The sequence below is a fragment of the Anoplopoma fimbria genome, chromosome 5, assembly GCF_027596085.1.
Source record: "Anoplopoma fimbria isolate UVic2021 breed Golden Eagle Sablefish chromosome 5, Afim_UVic_2022, whole genome shotgun sequence".
NCBI classification, from domain to species: Eukaryota; Metazoa; Chordata; class Actinopteri; order Perciformes; family Anoplopomatidae; genus Anoplopoma; species Anoplopoma fimbria.
In genome coordinates, this window is record NC_072453.1 from 14,707,143 (window position 1) to 14,723,371 (window position 16,229).

The 16,229-nt window shown below is 38.9% G+C and overlaps 2 protein-coding genes across 2 annotated transcripts; one reads left to right on the top strand and one right to left on the bottom strand.

The window, feature by feature from the left end:
• Positions 1–197: 197 nt before the first annotated feature.
• Positions 198–2,767, bottom strand: si:ch211-28p3.4 (E3 ubiquitin-protein ligase TRIM21). The gene is made up of 5 exons (XM_054599558.1): positions 2,720–2,767; positions 2,492–2,587; positions 1,363–1,590; positions 960–1,128; positions 198–775 (listed from the first exon to the last, which is right to left on the bottom strand). Exons 1-5 carry the CDS (start codon positions 2,753–2,755, stop codon positions 198–200), a joined length of 1,107 nt encoding a protein of 368 aa, XP_054455533.1. The 5' UTR covers positions 2,756–2,767.
• A 2,258-nt stretch (positions 2,768–5,025) lies between these two features.
• Positions 5,026–14,021, top strand: LOC129091817 (pleckstrin homology domain-containing family S member 1-like). The gene is made up of 15 exons (XM_054599514.1): positions 5,026–5,050; positions 5,307–5,404; positions 5,512–5,630; positions 5,766–5,900; positions 6,500–6,575; positions 6,688–6,717; positions 7,567–7,620; positions 8,462–8,493; positions 8,631–8,786; positions 8,992–9,042; positions 9,151–9,276; positions 10,843–10,962; positions 11,663–11,758; positions 13,220–13,355; positions 13,459–14,021. Exons 1-15 carry the CDS (start codon positions 5,026–5,028, stop codon positions 13,528–13,530), a joined length of 1,326 nt encoding a protein of 441 aa, XP_054455489.1. The 3' UTR covers positions 13,531–14,021.
• Positions 14,022–16,229: the final 2,208 nt, after the last annotated feature.

Sequence of the window (16,229 nt, forward strand, 5' to 3'; positions counted from 1 at the left end):
GCCCTGATTTCAGCATATCAGCATTGGTGTGTCCACTACTGTATAAGGAAATAAAAAAATTCCTTTATGCAAATCTAGACTTGCCTGACAAGCACAGTACCGATAAATGAGCTGGCGTCACAAGTTAAGAATGTCAGATCGGACAGCTGGTGTGGATTCCCCACAGCGTTCCTTCCCTGAAGCATTCCTGCTCCACCTCAGAGAACAGGAGCAGATCGAGAGGCATCGCAGATCATAAGGGACTTCCAGTTCGTGCCTTCGTTGTCATGACCAGGACACAAAGCTTGATGTAGTGTGTCAGTGAAGGTCCCAGCGCAGAAACAGTGGAGGGGGGTCACAGTATCGGCTCCTATGAAGCACACCAAACCCCCGGGGAAGCTACAGTACACCCCGATGCGAGTGAACTGCTTTCCTGCCAGCACGGGCAGCTCACACTGGACACCCCCATGCCAGGCCGTGTAGTCTCCATTAAAGTATTCCACACACCAGGACTCTTTGCCTCGGCCCAGCCAGGAGTCCTCCTCGCGGCCCTTGCGCGGGATGCTCGGGTAGGTGAGCCCCAGCTCCCAGTAGGTCTTCCCACTCACATCCACCTCCCAGTACTGGCGGCCCTCGCTGAAGCCTTCCTGGCTGACTACATTCAGGGTGTTGTCAAAGCGGGAGGTGGTCTCTGGGACATCCTGCCAGGTGTCCGTGTAGGTGGCTGAGTCGCCTTTGGGAGAGATGATCAGCTTTGGGTGGGCAGTTTCAGCATCGAGGACAACGTCTGCTGCATCTGCGTTACAGACATTAGGAAAATTCAGTGTCTTCTTCGAAAGCAGTTGTCATGTTCTCCCCACAAGGCAAACACTTTACACAAAAAGCATGTAATAATGGACACTAATTTGGCAACCTTTGACATAACCAGGAGCAAGACTCCCTCACATGTCGATCTACCTGTTATTTTTGGGTGAACTCACAGGTCTGAAACAGCTTCTTGGTGACAGGGACCTGGGATCTGATGAACAGCAGCAGGTTGATGGTGAGACTCAGTAGTTGCTCATTCTTGAACTCATCCATCTGAATTAGGTCGGGGTCAGTCAGCTTCAGAGTCTCAAAAATTCTAGTTTCAGACAAAACAAAGACTTGCTACCGCTTGCTGAGATCAAGCTATGGTGCTTGTATATTCATATTTATAGCTGTTATTTCCTGTAATGTACACATACCTTTTTACTCTTTCAGCATTCTGTAGAAGACATAAAAAGAATAAATCCTTACTGCCAAATACCACTGACAAAACAGCTTGAGACAAACAATACAATTGATTGAAAGCCAAATAAGTTGCATGAAATCTGAAGTCTTGGAACTTGTCCTTGTGTTAACCTGAATTTCAATTTCCTGTGTTTTCACTTGGGCGCCAATGTTGGACAGTTCCTGGTCCAGTTCCTGAGTGAGGTGGTAGCAGTCCTCTATTCTGTCCTCCAATAACTTCTCTGTGGCCTCATACTCGATGTCCAGCTGGGTCAGTGTGATCCTAAGATCCTCGTCCAGGACCCGCTTCATGTTCTCGTACTTTTTCCTGATTTTCTCCTTCACTGCATTGGTCTTTTTCTGAGATGAGAAGCCCATGGGAGTTAAAATGCATTTGTATTAGCATATACTACAGTATATGGTCAGCAAACCCAAATTTGAGAAACACGGATAGAATCACCTCTGAACACAATAGAGTTGCGAATAATGATTCATTTTATTTCCAGTTTATCTCGCGATAATTTTTTCACGTAATTGATTAATTGTTTGGTCTAATAATATCAGTAAATAATAGAAAATTGCCATAACCCTAAACCTAACCCTGAGTGGATGTCTTCAAACAGCTTGTTTTCCTTGATCAACAGTCCAAAACACAAAATAATCAATCAAGAGAAACAGCAAACCCTTACTATCAGTTCATTATCAGTTCAGCTCACAGTATGTTAGCTCATAGGCACAAATGGAAGAATATCTACAAAATAACACAGCAGAGTCCACAGAGAGCACAAAACCAAAATAAGCATGAGAATAAATCCATTGTTGATGGATGAGCACAAGAAACTAGGAGGACCAAAAAGATGCAAGAAACAGGCAGGATAACAGATGCTCAAAAGTGTCTTTCAGAATACATAACTCATTTAACCTTGAGGGTGAATGTGCTGCACCACTGTTAGCTCCAATCAAATTAAATAAGTAAAAAATAAACTACAAATCCCATCTCCTCATATCACACAGCACACCTCTTGATTTTAGGAATATGACCCATGGCATGTTTTGGAACATAATGTTCACACACAGTGACACTTATGGAACAGCATAGATCAAGACTCCTGTTTGTTTATTTCATTTCTCTTCCTACCAATTTTTATTAAACTGTATCTTGTCTACTGATGGTTCCCCTTATGATTTTGCATGTGTTGTCTACTTGCCTGCATGCTTATAGAACAAATTAAGTTGAGAAACGCAACAACAATAGACTTACTGTTATCTCCACCTGTTTAGCTGCCAGCTTCTTCATTCTAAAGGCGACGCCATCTCTTTGTCTCTGCAGGTACTGCTGATGTTTCAGTAGCAACTCCTTTGAAACACAAACGGGCAGAAAACATGAAGAAAATAAAAAATATATCAAGAACTGCAGGTAAAGAGGGTGGTGGGTCAAGAGAGGCATTGGCTTTTCTTCTCAATAAGAAACCAGAGTGAAAGTGCTTACTTCATGTGTGGCCTTCACTCCTACCTTACTGCTCATTTTCTGTGTAGTACTGCAGATTAAACTCCACTGACCGGTGGCAACACGACCTCAAGGGTTTTTATAGGCCTGTCACACATGCAAAGGTTTTGTTGTGGGGGAGGGGGGGGAAAGCACATGGTGGCCTTGAGATATCTGTCCCGGTGCCCTTACAAGCATGTGCCTTGCTTTATTAAGGTGAGGAAATTACTCTAAGGACAAGAGGGAGTAAACAAGGATTGCAAACTGTCTGACTTGAGGAAGAGTTTTCCATGTCCTACTAAACAAGAAGCCCAAAAGAAACTCTATTAATACCAACCTGACCATGACCTTGATGTACGTGTGTGAGTGGGTGTGTGTACTTGTGGCCTAGATGCATATTGGGGGTGTTTGTGAAGTTTAAGGGACATTGATGTTGCTTTTGTAACTCTTGGATAATTCATATACAGTGCTTGATCACAAGTGCATCTTCACCCTGAGCAACTTATATTAGTCTCAGCGAATGCCTGTTAAAAATGCTAACCATGACCCTAATGACGTTGGCATAGCACAAATGGTCCAAGCATATGTACAAGCGGAGAGAGGTCAAATGCAGGCATGGCACAGCAAGGCCACACGGTTCCATCTTAGTGCTGCATCGACTGGTTGTTTAGATTGACACGCCAATTTGCAAGACAATATGCAAATCAGCGATGGCTGAGACAACCACTTTAGAGAGAGACGCTGAGACATATTTCATTCTACATTATGTGATGTAAAGGATTTAGCTTAAATATCTTAAACCTGAAACAGGGATAACAGGGATATTGGTAGCACTTTACTTTACCTCCCTATTTAGCATTTATAAGCACTATGTAAACATTAAATAAATGGTTTATAATAGACCATGATGTAGTCGTATACAGATATGTGTGTTTATTAATGACTTTTTCACCAACCAGAAATAAAGGTTGGGGTATAAACTGATTATGAATGACAATATAGGTGTAATCATTTCATATGTATTTGCATAGCAGTAGTAATTTTTGTTGGCAAATTCTGTACTTAACACTTTAAATGTCTCTGCTTCTGCTTACAACTACATTATGTTGTGTTATAACCATTTTTATATGGTTATAACACATGTTTATATAGTGCTTATAAATGCTAAATAGGAGGGTTATAGAAAGTGTTACCCATATTTTTGTATTAAAAGTGACACGATTGAAAAAGATTGTTAAAGTGGATATCAGTCCATAACAGTGAGCCTTCACTTGTGACCACTGTGACAAATTTTAATTAATACAATCGAGACGAACACATTTGTAGATGCTTTAAAAAGACATATAGGAGTTTAAGTGGCCCAGTAAATATATGACTTCCTTTAGTACTGACATACACATGTGAACTGGAAAAACCCCATGAACAACCTATCCTACATACAGTATGTAATCTGTGCATTCAGGGGTAACATTTAAGTCCCTGTCCCTGCCACACTCATAAGCCTTCATGAGATAACAACCTATAAAGCATCTGGTGTCGAAAGTTGGCATCAATCTTTTCTTTTGTCTCCAGAGCTCTTTAATGTTCAAAAAGACATTGCATTGAATGGAATTCTGCAGCTAAAGAACAGTGCAGGTAGACCTTAAAAGCATCTAAGCCCAGGAACCAGAAACTCCAGTTCCTCGTATAAATATCTTGGCAGTGTTTGCCAAGTACCGGCAAGCATCCAGCTTCCTCATCAAGCAACACTTAGTCAATGAGAGCGAGGTGAGCAGAATCTCTCAAGGTGCTCCACAGGTAAGAATAAGAATGTTATGTTTTGTTTAGTTTTTTACTGTCAGAAACAGCGTATATAGTGACTCATGTGTTATAATTATGTCTTTCCTACCGTACTGCTTTGTGACATGATACAAAATTGAATATGCGTCCACTTGCCAACACATGTTTGATTCCGTCTTCAAAAAGTGAGTGTTAAATTGTCTAAAAGTTAACAAAGGCCTGAGATGAGTATATTTTTTTGTTTTAATAATTGCAGATCTGCAGTTTCCTTTATCTAACTATCTTTAACAAAAAAAAGAATGAACATAAAAAGATTTTTCTCATACCTATTTTCTCGCACCTTAACGTCGCCTTAGTTTTGTGTGTAGAGCTCTACGTCATTCTCTGCTTTGACAGAGGAATAAGCCTATTTAAGCCCTGCATTGTTAGTTTAAAAGGTTAACTATTGCGTTATGGATATTTTTATGCTGTTTTGAGGTGACAGCGACAGATACATTCCTGTGTTATTTATTTTTAGGTGTGGTGTCACAATGCATAAGAATCAGAAGAGCACAGGTAGGTAATCTTATTTGTGGTTTGATTTAGGTGGTAAGTGTAGTTAGTTACTGGAACAGTTTTTACAGACCTGTAATGTGCTAATGTGCTAATGTACCAATGTTAAAACACTCATTTAAAGTTCAGTTGTTTTAGTTACATTGTTCATTCTCCCTCTAAATCCTTTGCTAGATACAGGAAAATAAAGATTTTTGTAAACGAAGACATGATTCAAACATATTGATCACAAAACAACAGGCTTTTTTTTTGCCCTTAGGTGGAAATACGGTGTTCTACAAACCAATCGGAGAAACGACTGAAATAAGATCTGGATACCTGTTCAAGTCTCCTCCCCAAAAACGGATGAAGACAGAGGTGAAAGAGTTGGCATGATGGATGCAATACTTTGTAGCGCTTTATGTGTGTGTGGGTGTGTTTTTAATTACATGTCTTTTCTTTTTTTGATCATGTTTCTCCTGCAGAAATCATGGAAGAGGCGATATTTTGTGCTGTTCAAAATCAGCGAGCATGAGCACCTACTAAAGTATTTCAGGAGTCCAGAGGAAAAGGACAAGCCCCTTGGAGGGATTGACTTATTGCAGTATGTTCTTACAAATTAATTAATTTACAGTATTTAATAGCTCTAAATGCAGTTAGACCAGCTTGGTTTTTGAGAGAAGATCCAGCATTCAATTATTATTATTATACATCTGTGTCATTTGTGTCCCTCTGTCAGTATCTCACTTTTGCATGTGAGCCCTGAAAAACACCAGAGATGGAGTTGGGTTCAGAAGAGCTTCAAGTGCTCCCCATCCTGTGTGCTCTACATCAGGGCAGATGAGCGGGACTACTTCCTCGTCGGGGAGAACAGGTAAGTCAGCTGTTTTTTACAGGAGATATAAAGCACTGAGATGGAATTTTACAACTTCCATGCATTTTACTACATTTTACTGTAGAAAACTTAATTAAAAGCCTGTTATCAATAATCTGTAATATTTGATCACAGTTTGTCAGGGTAATTTAAAAAAACAAAACTTTTGTTCTAAAGAAATTGTTTTTGATCGTGCACAAATGCAGCCATTTAAAGAAGGATATCTTTTTTTGAGTTTGGATTTTCATAACATGGCAGATTAATTGTCCCAGATCCATGGTTTGCATTCATTTAAAAATAGGTGATGGGGTGATTCAGGCCACACAGCTGGGTTGGCCGGTTCTCCTCTCAAGGCCCCCGCTGACACTTTTTACGGTGCCTCATAAAACACTTCCCCCAACCTTTTACACCATCTACTATTTTGGGATTTTAACAATCAAAAAGAAATGATGATGTTGCTTTCCTGTTAAGTAACTGTCTATCAGCTGATAATGGCTTTGCTTTCCACTCTGCTCACACCAAATCGGTGCTCGGAATTGATTTTTCCGAGTCTCAAAATTATGGTTTTCAAGTGTTTCATTTGCCCCTCTTGCTTTTAGTGAGGAAGTGGACGGCTGGTTCTCCGACCTGTATGAGGCCCTGAAAAACCTGCCACATAAACATTTGGCTTCAGAGGTACATTGAGATTTTAGATCTTTATTATATTTTGTAACAGCTTATTGAGACCAAGAGAATCAAACACTGCATTTCATTTTATCTATTATGTTTGTTTGTTTTTCTTCTAAAGGAAATGTCTAATGGACAGGCAACAATTGAGGTAAATATTTTAAGGAAGAACCACATCTAAGGAATAGTTCAGCATTTTGGAAAATGCATTTAGTAATTTTCTTGGGTACAGTTATAGGTGAGAACATAGATGTCACTCTCACGTAAGTAGAATAAATAGAATAAACAGCCAGCTAGCTAAGCTTAGCATTAATACTGAAAACAGGGAAATAGCTCGCCTGGCTGTTACCAAAGCTACCTACCAGCTCTATTAACAGGTTATATATTGTTTGTTTAACCAAGATTTAGTTTTTTCTTTTACTGGGAATTTGCTGAACTATTTCATGGCTGGGAGCAGTTGATAGGCATCCAGAGGAAGCTCCAGGAAATCAGTGCTCCTGGCTAAGAAATACTTAATCTAATACTCATCTGCCCTGATGCACATAACTTCCTGTAAAACAATGAAAAATAAACAAATGAGATATGACATATTAGTGGACTGGGAGGCACACTGAGGTAACTTTGAACAGAACCAGTCTAGTTGTTTACCCCTGTTTCTGGTCTATCTGCTAAACTAGCAGATTGCTGGCTCTAGCTGACATCAGAGTAATATCGATCTTCTCTTGGAAAACTGACAAAAAAAACATATTGAGTGTTGAACTATTTTTTAAAGTGTTAATCATTTTTTGTTGTCACTTGGCTAAAATAAATGCTAGCAAGTTTTGTCATCCAATAAATTGTTATTCTTTAGCCCTTATTTCCTGCCATCGACCTCTTCCTCCATTCTCACAACACTTGCCCAGTCTGAATTCTCTCAGCGTCCCTGCTGAATGCAACAAGCAACCACCGACCCACTCTCTATTATACTTTTTAAATTATACTTTTCTTACTGTTTTACCAGGTTATTTCAAACCCCATTTTGCAGAAAAAGAAATCTGCAGCTGTGCTTTTTAAGGTCGGTCCACAATGTTGCATGCCTTGCATGAATATGGCGAAACGTTCTAAATGCATGCATCCTGTCGGTCTGGCATTAACTCAGATTCATCAAGACTGACAACATCAGTCAATGGCATTCCTTTGGGTGAATCTTTTTGGTGCGTTGGTTTCCTTTTGTGTGGGGAGAGACATGTGAAGCCATGTATCCTCACTGTTGGTCTGTGTACATGATTTCAAATATTTCTGGGGGGCAGATTCACCTTTATTTGACAGAGGACACTGTGGAAGAGGAGACGAGAGAGAGAGGGGGGTGACATGCAACAAAGGAGTCGAACCCGGGACGTTGCGGTTATACGGCATGCGCTCTAAACACTCAGCTACCAGGGCACTCCATGTATATAAAGTGTTGAGACCAAAAATACTGAAGACTAAAGACTAAATTAAGTCATCACAGTAAATATACCCACAGGGCTCTAACTCACAGGCATTTTCTATTCTGGGGGTATTTGCGATGTAGTGCCAGAAATGAAGTCTCACAAAATTTAAGAATTATGAACTCAAATTGAATAACAACCGAGATGAACTTATGGCAGGGTCTGTCAGTGTTCCTATCCAGGTGAAATTCAGATTAATTTCAGTGAAATGCCCCCAAAATGTCTTAAATACAGGTCTTCATTGACTCACTGTTACATGACCCATACACCTGATAGAGTATAGCTTAATGTATAACCAATGCATCTGACCCAGGGACACTGAGATGAATGGGCTGAAAGCAACATAAACGTATATATATTTTCTCCCGGGTTGTCTCATAGTTTTTCCTTTAGGTGCTTTAATGTGTGTGTTTTCTTTTTCTGCAGGTAGATTCGAAACTTCGGTCGATGTCAGATCCGTCCTCAAATGCTTTGGAGGTGTGACATCTTTCCTTGTAATTAGTGAACACAAATCGAATTCAAAGGAAGATTCTTTAAGAGTTATCAGACTGGGTGATGGAGAATAGGAAGTGATTTATCTCTTGAATGCATACAGTATTTCAAATTGCTTTGTGATTGGCCAGCAGGGTGAAGATTATGTCAAAAGGCGTGCATCCGAGCCTATGAGTCCAATCTATGACTATCCGAAAGCCTACTTAACACAATCAGAAGGGGAAAATGTCTCAACCCGTCGCAAAAGCTTGGAGTCAGTGTGAGTGTTGATTATTGTATACGTGACAGTGTATTGATCTGATATATTTAACTATTTCGAGTTAGAAATGCACAAAAATCCCATTCATCCTCGCTAGTTTTACTTTGTTCACTTTTTTTCAAGTGACACATGCTGAAATTATGACCTTGAGTTCTACAGTATCTAATATTATTTGTCTGTTGTTTTTAATATCTGTCCTTTGCAGATATGAATCAATGTACGAAATTAGAAAGAGAGCCTCACAGAAACGGGCAGAGTAAGTCTGATTTACAGAGTGAAAGATCACTAAAAAACACATCAGGTTTACCGATAATGATGATAATTGTTGAAACTGAAAGCAGATCATTGTGCCAAATGTTTCTAGGGACCTTGAAGTTGCAGAGGTTACCACCACCACCCTGATGAGGTCTGTCACCGAAGTCTTTGACAAGCTGAGGATACACATTTCCGCAATGCCTTCATTCGACGAGGAGACAGCTGTTGAGAAAAGGTAGAGCTTAGATTAATTGCAAGGTTGCTTTCTTTTTTTTTGTGGTCCCTGTGTGTATTTCTGACTTTTCACCTTGTCTTCAGTGCCCTATGCTCTTTGTGTAACATGTTTTGCCAGTGCCCTAGATACGAAAATAGCTCACACATCGGAGGTAAACATGACCTTATTGGCTCAAATACCGAAACTGACAACAAGGAGGGTGTTATTTTTACAGCACAGAACCGTTGACGCTCAAGGACCAGTCAAGAATCTAAGAAAGGCAAAACCTCACGGCCTGTTTGGCAACTAATGTGCTTGACTAGATAAATATATCTTTTCATGTTGTGTAAGAGGTTTTTTCCCGAACAAGGTGGCACTGATCATGTAGATTTATATATAATTGAGCCATGAAAATGAGCGGTGATTGACCTTTTATGGGATAATTGTTAATGTTAAGATGTAGTGTAGATGTAGCACAAGTAGGTCATGATGAACCGACAAAGAACAAAATTTTATAAATGGGGGCTGACTAATTATGGGATTGAGAACAGGTGAGCAGGAGGTGTGGTGAGTGCAGGACTAATGCGGGACAGGTGGAACTGATCAGGGCGTGGCCGACAATCAAGAAGGTGGGGAAAACACTTAAATACAGGAAATTAAACAAAGCATGATACGTTCAAAACAAAACAGGAAGCAGACTACAAGAAAAATACCAGGACCATGACGCCAACTCAGCGATGCTCATTATAAAACAATATCTATCTTTGTTCTCTATAGCAAACATCTTAAGAAGGGCAGATCTGATTGCTTGTTTACCAGAACAAAACATGCGATCAATTAAAAGCATCCACATTGTGCCTCTTCTAGCTGTTTTATGCCATCACCTCCTGTATGAAAATACTCTTTCCTGCTGTTTGTTTTCTTACATTTACTATTATACAAAACTGTGTGATTATTCTGCATTTCACACTGATGTCTGATTTTTGGCCACCTGTTGTGCTGAAGAACATCCTCTCTGCTACATTTGGCATATGACTTAAAAAACTCCTTTCCTAAAGTGTCTCTTAATTAGAATTTTTTGCAGCCCCTCGACAGTGATTTGGGAATGATTTGCTTATCTCATGCTGCTTTTATGAACTATTTTAATAAATCTCAAGACATCTGGTGCTCCTTTTGTATAACTGAGAGAAACCTTCTTTGGTTTTTGGAGTGTGCAAGGCTCTTTCACCCATCATCAAATCATTTCTTCTTCTTTTATTGTCTTTATTTTCAGCCACAAGGACTAATGTGGACTTCGGTCCATCTTAGGCTTCTAATACAGCGCCAAAATCTGTTGTTATGCAGTCTGCCTGAGAGGCACCCCCCTCCACAGTGCATGCAGATTCAAATAATTCAAGAGTGCTGGCCTTGGTTCCTGCTACATGAAAGCCTTGTTGTGGTTTATTCCCAGTCTCTCCAAGCTGTTTTATGGACTTTTGTTAGATGTTAAGAAAAATAATTCATCAGGGACTGGTAACTTAAGTTTAACTGAGACACATACCAACATCTGATGTTATAATCCCTGATGCCGTAACTTTGTTTTTACAGAGAAAGGAGTCTGACGTCAGACTTCAGCAGCAGCTCCAGTGACAATGGTGCCATCTCCCCTGTAGATATGCTGGATGGACAAAATGTGCAGAAACTGGAGAAACATAGCTCTACTGAAAGGTGAGATCGACCTTGAATCCTAAAACGTAACCTCCATGGTAGTAAGAATACACTACAAATAGGGACAATTTATTGGAGGTGCAATGATCAACTGAAGCATAGAGTTATCATTAGTACTCATTCAACAGTTGCTTTTCTTGTAATAGTACTAAGACACACTTAAAAACACCCACTGAGGCACCAATGGTTACAGAGAACAAATTAAAAAAGGTGACTCAGTAAAATAAGAAACCAGAAAGGAACGCTGAAACCAGCGTTGGCATGTTGCTGGACTGGTTAGAGTGGTTTCTGAAGGTTCGATTGTATGACGATAGTTAGATGATAATAAGCAATACTAGTAACTCAAACGGCCTTGCCTGCAGAATTGTAATAAGTTGTTCAAAGAAAATTAGAAGTCCATATCTGTACAGACACTCAAGTTTATGCCTCTTTGTTCTCCTTCACCACATCCCAGACTGACTGATTTTCCTCTGGAGAATGAAACGTTTCAGTTTCATCGTTTCTTGTTATTAACGTCTAGCAATTTACTAAAGATGTACTCAAATTAATTTGCAACTCAAACAATAACTTCAGGAGGATCTTGGGAAATCAATTCACATTTTCTATTGCCTTCGATGTCAAGTGTCAAGATTTAGATTTTTCTCTATAGAAAAGTGATAGAATACCCATAATAAAGCTTTTGTTGCAATTTTCATTCAAGCCTTGACACCATTACTCCAGGGGAGAGAGATCTTCTAGTCAAGCAGGCAGATTTGAAAAAATACCTGACACTAACAGAAGTGGATGGGAAACCAAGGTAAGCTTGTCTATGAAATATGACCACTTACTTCATTACAGAATATAAAATAAAAATTGATATTCGGCTGCTTATATTTAGATATGTGGAAAGGCTTAACATATGATTCGGTACACATTTCTATTTTTCTGTATTCATTAATATGTAAACCCTCAGATGCGTTTTAACATTTCCTACCGTCATCCCACAATCCAAGCATTTCCATTGTTTGAAAACACAGTTAAATTCTGGCCGCGATGCTGCACGTCCTTATTTGCACTTGAGAAACATAAGACAGACTTAATGCTGCTCTGCAGGATCTGTCTGTTCATTTGTGGGGGATGAGTCAGAGCATTTAGCTGTTTTGTGTGAAAATGTGGGCATGTATTTATACTAAGATCTAGTAACTCCTTTTTGCAGTCTCTTTGTAGAAAAACAACACTGGCTTATTTCTCAGCTGCGATGTGTCAAGGCACACACCATTTATAGTTTAATTCCAGGCCTTGCTTTATTGGGATTACAGAGATAAATGGCACAAACAGAGCAAGAACAGGCTGCTGAAGCACTTTAAAGTGTAACAGTGAGTGACGTTTATTTATATGAAGATGACAAACACAGAAAGCAACTCATTTTAGAAAATAAAAAACTCCATTATTCTACTGAATCAAACAAAAAGACAATACGTATATCTCCCCAACTAGCCACAAAACAGGTGAAATGAGGAAATAAATAGCAAATAACCCTTACAAGGCTAACAAAGACAAAGACAAAGGATCAGGAATTGGCAGGGCTGGTGCTTATAAAGAAAACACAGTTTAGTCATTATAACAGAGCAACAGACAGCCAAAAGTGCCAAAAAGGTCAACAACACTGATTCTGGGAGTAGATATACAGCTCCACTGATTGTTGATTGAGATCGAGGTGTGGGTGATCAACAGACACTGAGAGAGTGGCATGACAGACCTGAAACACAGAGAGAGAGAGAGACAGCTCTCCTCCAACAAGAGGCCAGAGGAATAATCAGTTGACGTAACATGTGGAAGAAACTAGATTCGAAGCATGAAAATCTGCTTCGGGTCACCATTACACGGGTAAACAGCCAATGAAACGTGACCTGCGTAGACAGCTAGACTGATTAAACAGAAGCATATCTATTCAGTCAGACGTGTGAGAGACGGAGAGAACAACGTCAACATCATCAAACCTGCAGTAGAAAAGCCAGTAGTAGATATCTGCAGATTATGAAAGATGCATTTATATTTTCAATAGACATTCACATGGTGATGATAGGGGCCCACAGCCGGAGAGGGTCCCTGTTAGTTCCAATAGGAGAAAAATATGGAAGTGTTATGGTTATTTGGTCTTGACATGGATGTACAAATAAAATACAAAATAATTAAAAGCACAAGATGCGGAACACTGTCTGAATGAGAGCTACAGGATGAAACAAAAAATCTGAACATGGGATTGTGTTTGTCACAGTGTGTCTGGGTGGACAGGCCAGCCACAGACAGTGTGCCTGTTTCACAAAGAAGACCAGATTCTGGCAGTGAATGACCTGCACACCGGCAGCGTGGAGGAGTACAACATGTACATCAGCAAGTGTCTCAAAAATGAGGTACGGTCATGTGGCGCACACAAAACACAGACTCAGCATCCAGAATGTGAAGATGTGAATATATGACGAGTCATGTGACGGGTACATTTTTTTCTGGTTTCAGGTGAAAGTGACCATCCTGCGTATACCTGGAGGCCAGCCTCTGCATTCACCAAACTGTCCCTGCAGTGACTGACCGTTCGATTTGAGACGGGGTGTTTTTCAAAATATGCTGGTTTTAAACATGTATTGACCACTTTAGATAACTGACAGTATTTTTCCCAGGGCTGTGGGCAGTTCCTATAGATCAGTCACTCTACTAGTTCAATCGATTTAAGCGTCTAGAGGAGCTTAAAGTGATTATTTAATGATTGTAAAATCTCATTCACCATGACTCGCATTATATGTAAAAAAGATTAGATCCGTTTTAGTTGCCAAGCGCTCGGTGTGTAAACAATGGTTTGCAGATTTAATAGAGTGTGATTTATTGTATATTGTAAGATCTTTGTTCTCAAATCTGTTCTCTAGAAGGAAACAAAAGGCAGAGGTTTTACTGAAACATATTTCCTCATACCAACTGTATGACGCTAAAGAACAACAGTCTCACTACATAACCTCCTGGACTAGATAGATAAGATTTTGATGGCGTGTAGTGATAAAATGGTGAAATATGCACAGTAACTTTATATAGACTTCTGTAAGAATACTGTTTAAAAAAAAAAAAAAAAAAAAAAACTTCCAATCAAGATGACAAGAAGCGATGGCGCTCAAGTGACTTAAAGTGATTTGGAGAAAATGAAGATTACGGTCTAAATCAATATTCATTATCCTTATGAAGTAGTTAAATTATATTTTGAGAAGTTATCCAATGTTGCCACAAATATTTAAACTTAACTTTGTGTCGTATGACAATAACTTGCGCAAGAACTGTCTGGGTTGCATGCCAGGAGTGAATGTCATCACAATCAAAGTCACAATTGCTTCACAGTTTTATGACTCCTACTTGAGAAGTAGGAGGGTCCATTGTGTGATTAAATGCCTTTCTTGTATATATGCTGTGGTTTCATAAAAGAAAAGGGGCATTTGTCCATATTTTTCCTTTCCTTGTTCATCTTGAGAATTCTTCGAAAGTAAAAAGGGGAGGAGGAATAACAAACGGATTAAGGAAGAGACCAGTATTTCATGCCGTCCACACTTCAGGAGTGTCTTGTGAATTAATATGTCGACACAATGGTGTTAAGCCTCAGGCTGTTCTTCACCTATTTCTCTCTGATAAGAAGCAGAAATGGTGACTTCGAAAGCTGAGGGCAGTTTGCTCTAATGTTATTTTTAACATAAGTTGGGAAGTTGGTTTTATCCTTTTTAAGTTATATCTGGTGACCAATGCCACTCCCAGACAAAGACAACATCAAATGGAAATTATCTCCAAAGCCTGTTCCTTTAAGTGCAACAAACCATTCAGTTTTATATTTAAAGAGCAAAATGATGTCCACAGAGGGCAAGGACAAAGCTAGCCTCAAAACTCTGAATATCAAATGATCATTGTTAATATTCCCATGACATCGTGTCAACCTTTGCAGGATTAATGTTTCAAGTTTAAATGGAGCTATTAAACAGATATGAGTTCTGACAGAGAAATTATTTGATTTATGAAATGATTTATTTCTTAGGGCTATTCTTCAACTGTGATACTTAAGCTGTGCTGTATTAAAAATACACTATTATAAATAAATGCATTCTTTGTGAGAGTTTTATTTGTAAAATGATACATTTTACCAGATTCTTAAAACACTGACCATTTGGTTTTTCTCAAAAGCCTTTTCTTTGACTGAGGGATGCAGTTTATGCAGCAAAATTTCACAATTCCCTGGAATTCTTCCTAAAACTATGCAGCATCAGTTCCTAAACTTTCAAAATCCATAAAATTAAGTTTAAACTTCTTATATGAACCACACACTACAAATTAAGTTTCTTTATGGAGCTTCATGTTGGCATTTCAAGTGTCCTCTTACTCCTTAAGACGTTACATGTTCGACCAGTTTAAAAACAACTCTTGTAATCTTATCCATTTTTCAGTTCCTTATTGTATTTGCTGAGGCACACAGTCAGAGCTGAAGGGTATTCTATTATAAAAAGTTGGCAAGGATCCTGTATCCTGCCCAGCAGGGTAAATTTTTGCACTGGCAAGTACCTTCCCGTTTCTCTTCTTACATCATCACCTGCACATATGAAGTGATCCATATCATTATCTCTTTAAGAAAATACAACGTGAAGTTTCTCTGTAACAACTCTTGTTTTTGTTTATCATATGACAGACTCCTCAATATTCATTCAATCTAGTTTCATCTCACATATTCGTGCTTCAGTGGAGAATATGATACACCATTATTATTATTATAAATGTCCTACTGTGGGCAGAGATACAGTAGTGCAGTGGTTATTAAATGACCCCCAACTAATAAAGTGGGTGATAAGCATTATGACAAATGCATTATTTAGAATGAAATGAGAACGAAAGGCTTAAAGATGGTTTTAGCCAGCAGTTATTTATATATATTTTATAATACTTTTTATTGCTTATTTATAATACTTGTTTTTTTTATTTTCATTTTTTATTTTTATCTTGTCTTTCTTTTACTATGTCTCTTGTGTGCACTTTACTCTGTGCACTTTGCTGTAAGCCTGCAAATTTCCCTGCTGCGGGACTAATAAAGGATTATCTTATCTTATCTTATCTTTATCATCAACACTGCCAAAAATAATATTATCTAAATAAGTGATGAAAGTTACAGATTCATTGTTGATAGATATTTCACCCAACTCTTATGTAGGTGTTACATGTGGAAATGAAAATGTTAAATAGACTGCACACCCCGAGATATATTATGGGAAACT

Bases quoted from the DNA above. Each gene is read 5' to 3' on its own strand.
- si:ch211-28p3.4 (XM_054599558.1), bottom strand. From the start codon at position 2,755: ATGAGCAGTAAGGTAGGAGTGAAGGCCACACATGAA. The intron at 2,588-2,719 runs GTAAGCACTTTC...TGTGTTTCAAAG, and splicing joins GAGTGAAGGCCACACATGAA to GAGTTGCTACTGAAACATCA. The intron at 776-959 runs GTGAGTTCACCC...TCTGTAACGCAG, and splicing joins CAAGAAGCTGTTTCAGACCT to ATGCAGCAGACGTTGTCCTC.
- LOC129091817 (XM_054599514.1), top strand. From the start codon at position 5,026: ATGCATAAGAATCAGAAGAGCACAG. The intron at 5,405-5,511 runs GTGAAAGAGTTG...TTTCTCCTGCAG, and splicing joins AAAAACGGATGAAGACAGAG to AAATCATGGAAGAGGCGATA. The intron at 8,787-8,991 runs GTGAGTGTTGAT...TGTCCTTTGCAG, and splicing joins CGCAAAAGCTTGGAGTCAGT to ATATGAATCAATGTACGAAA.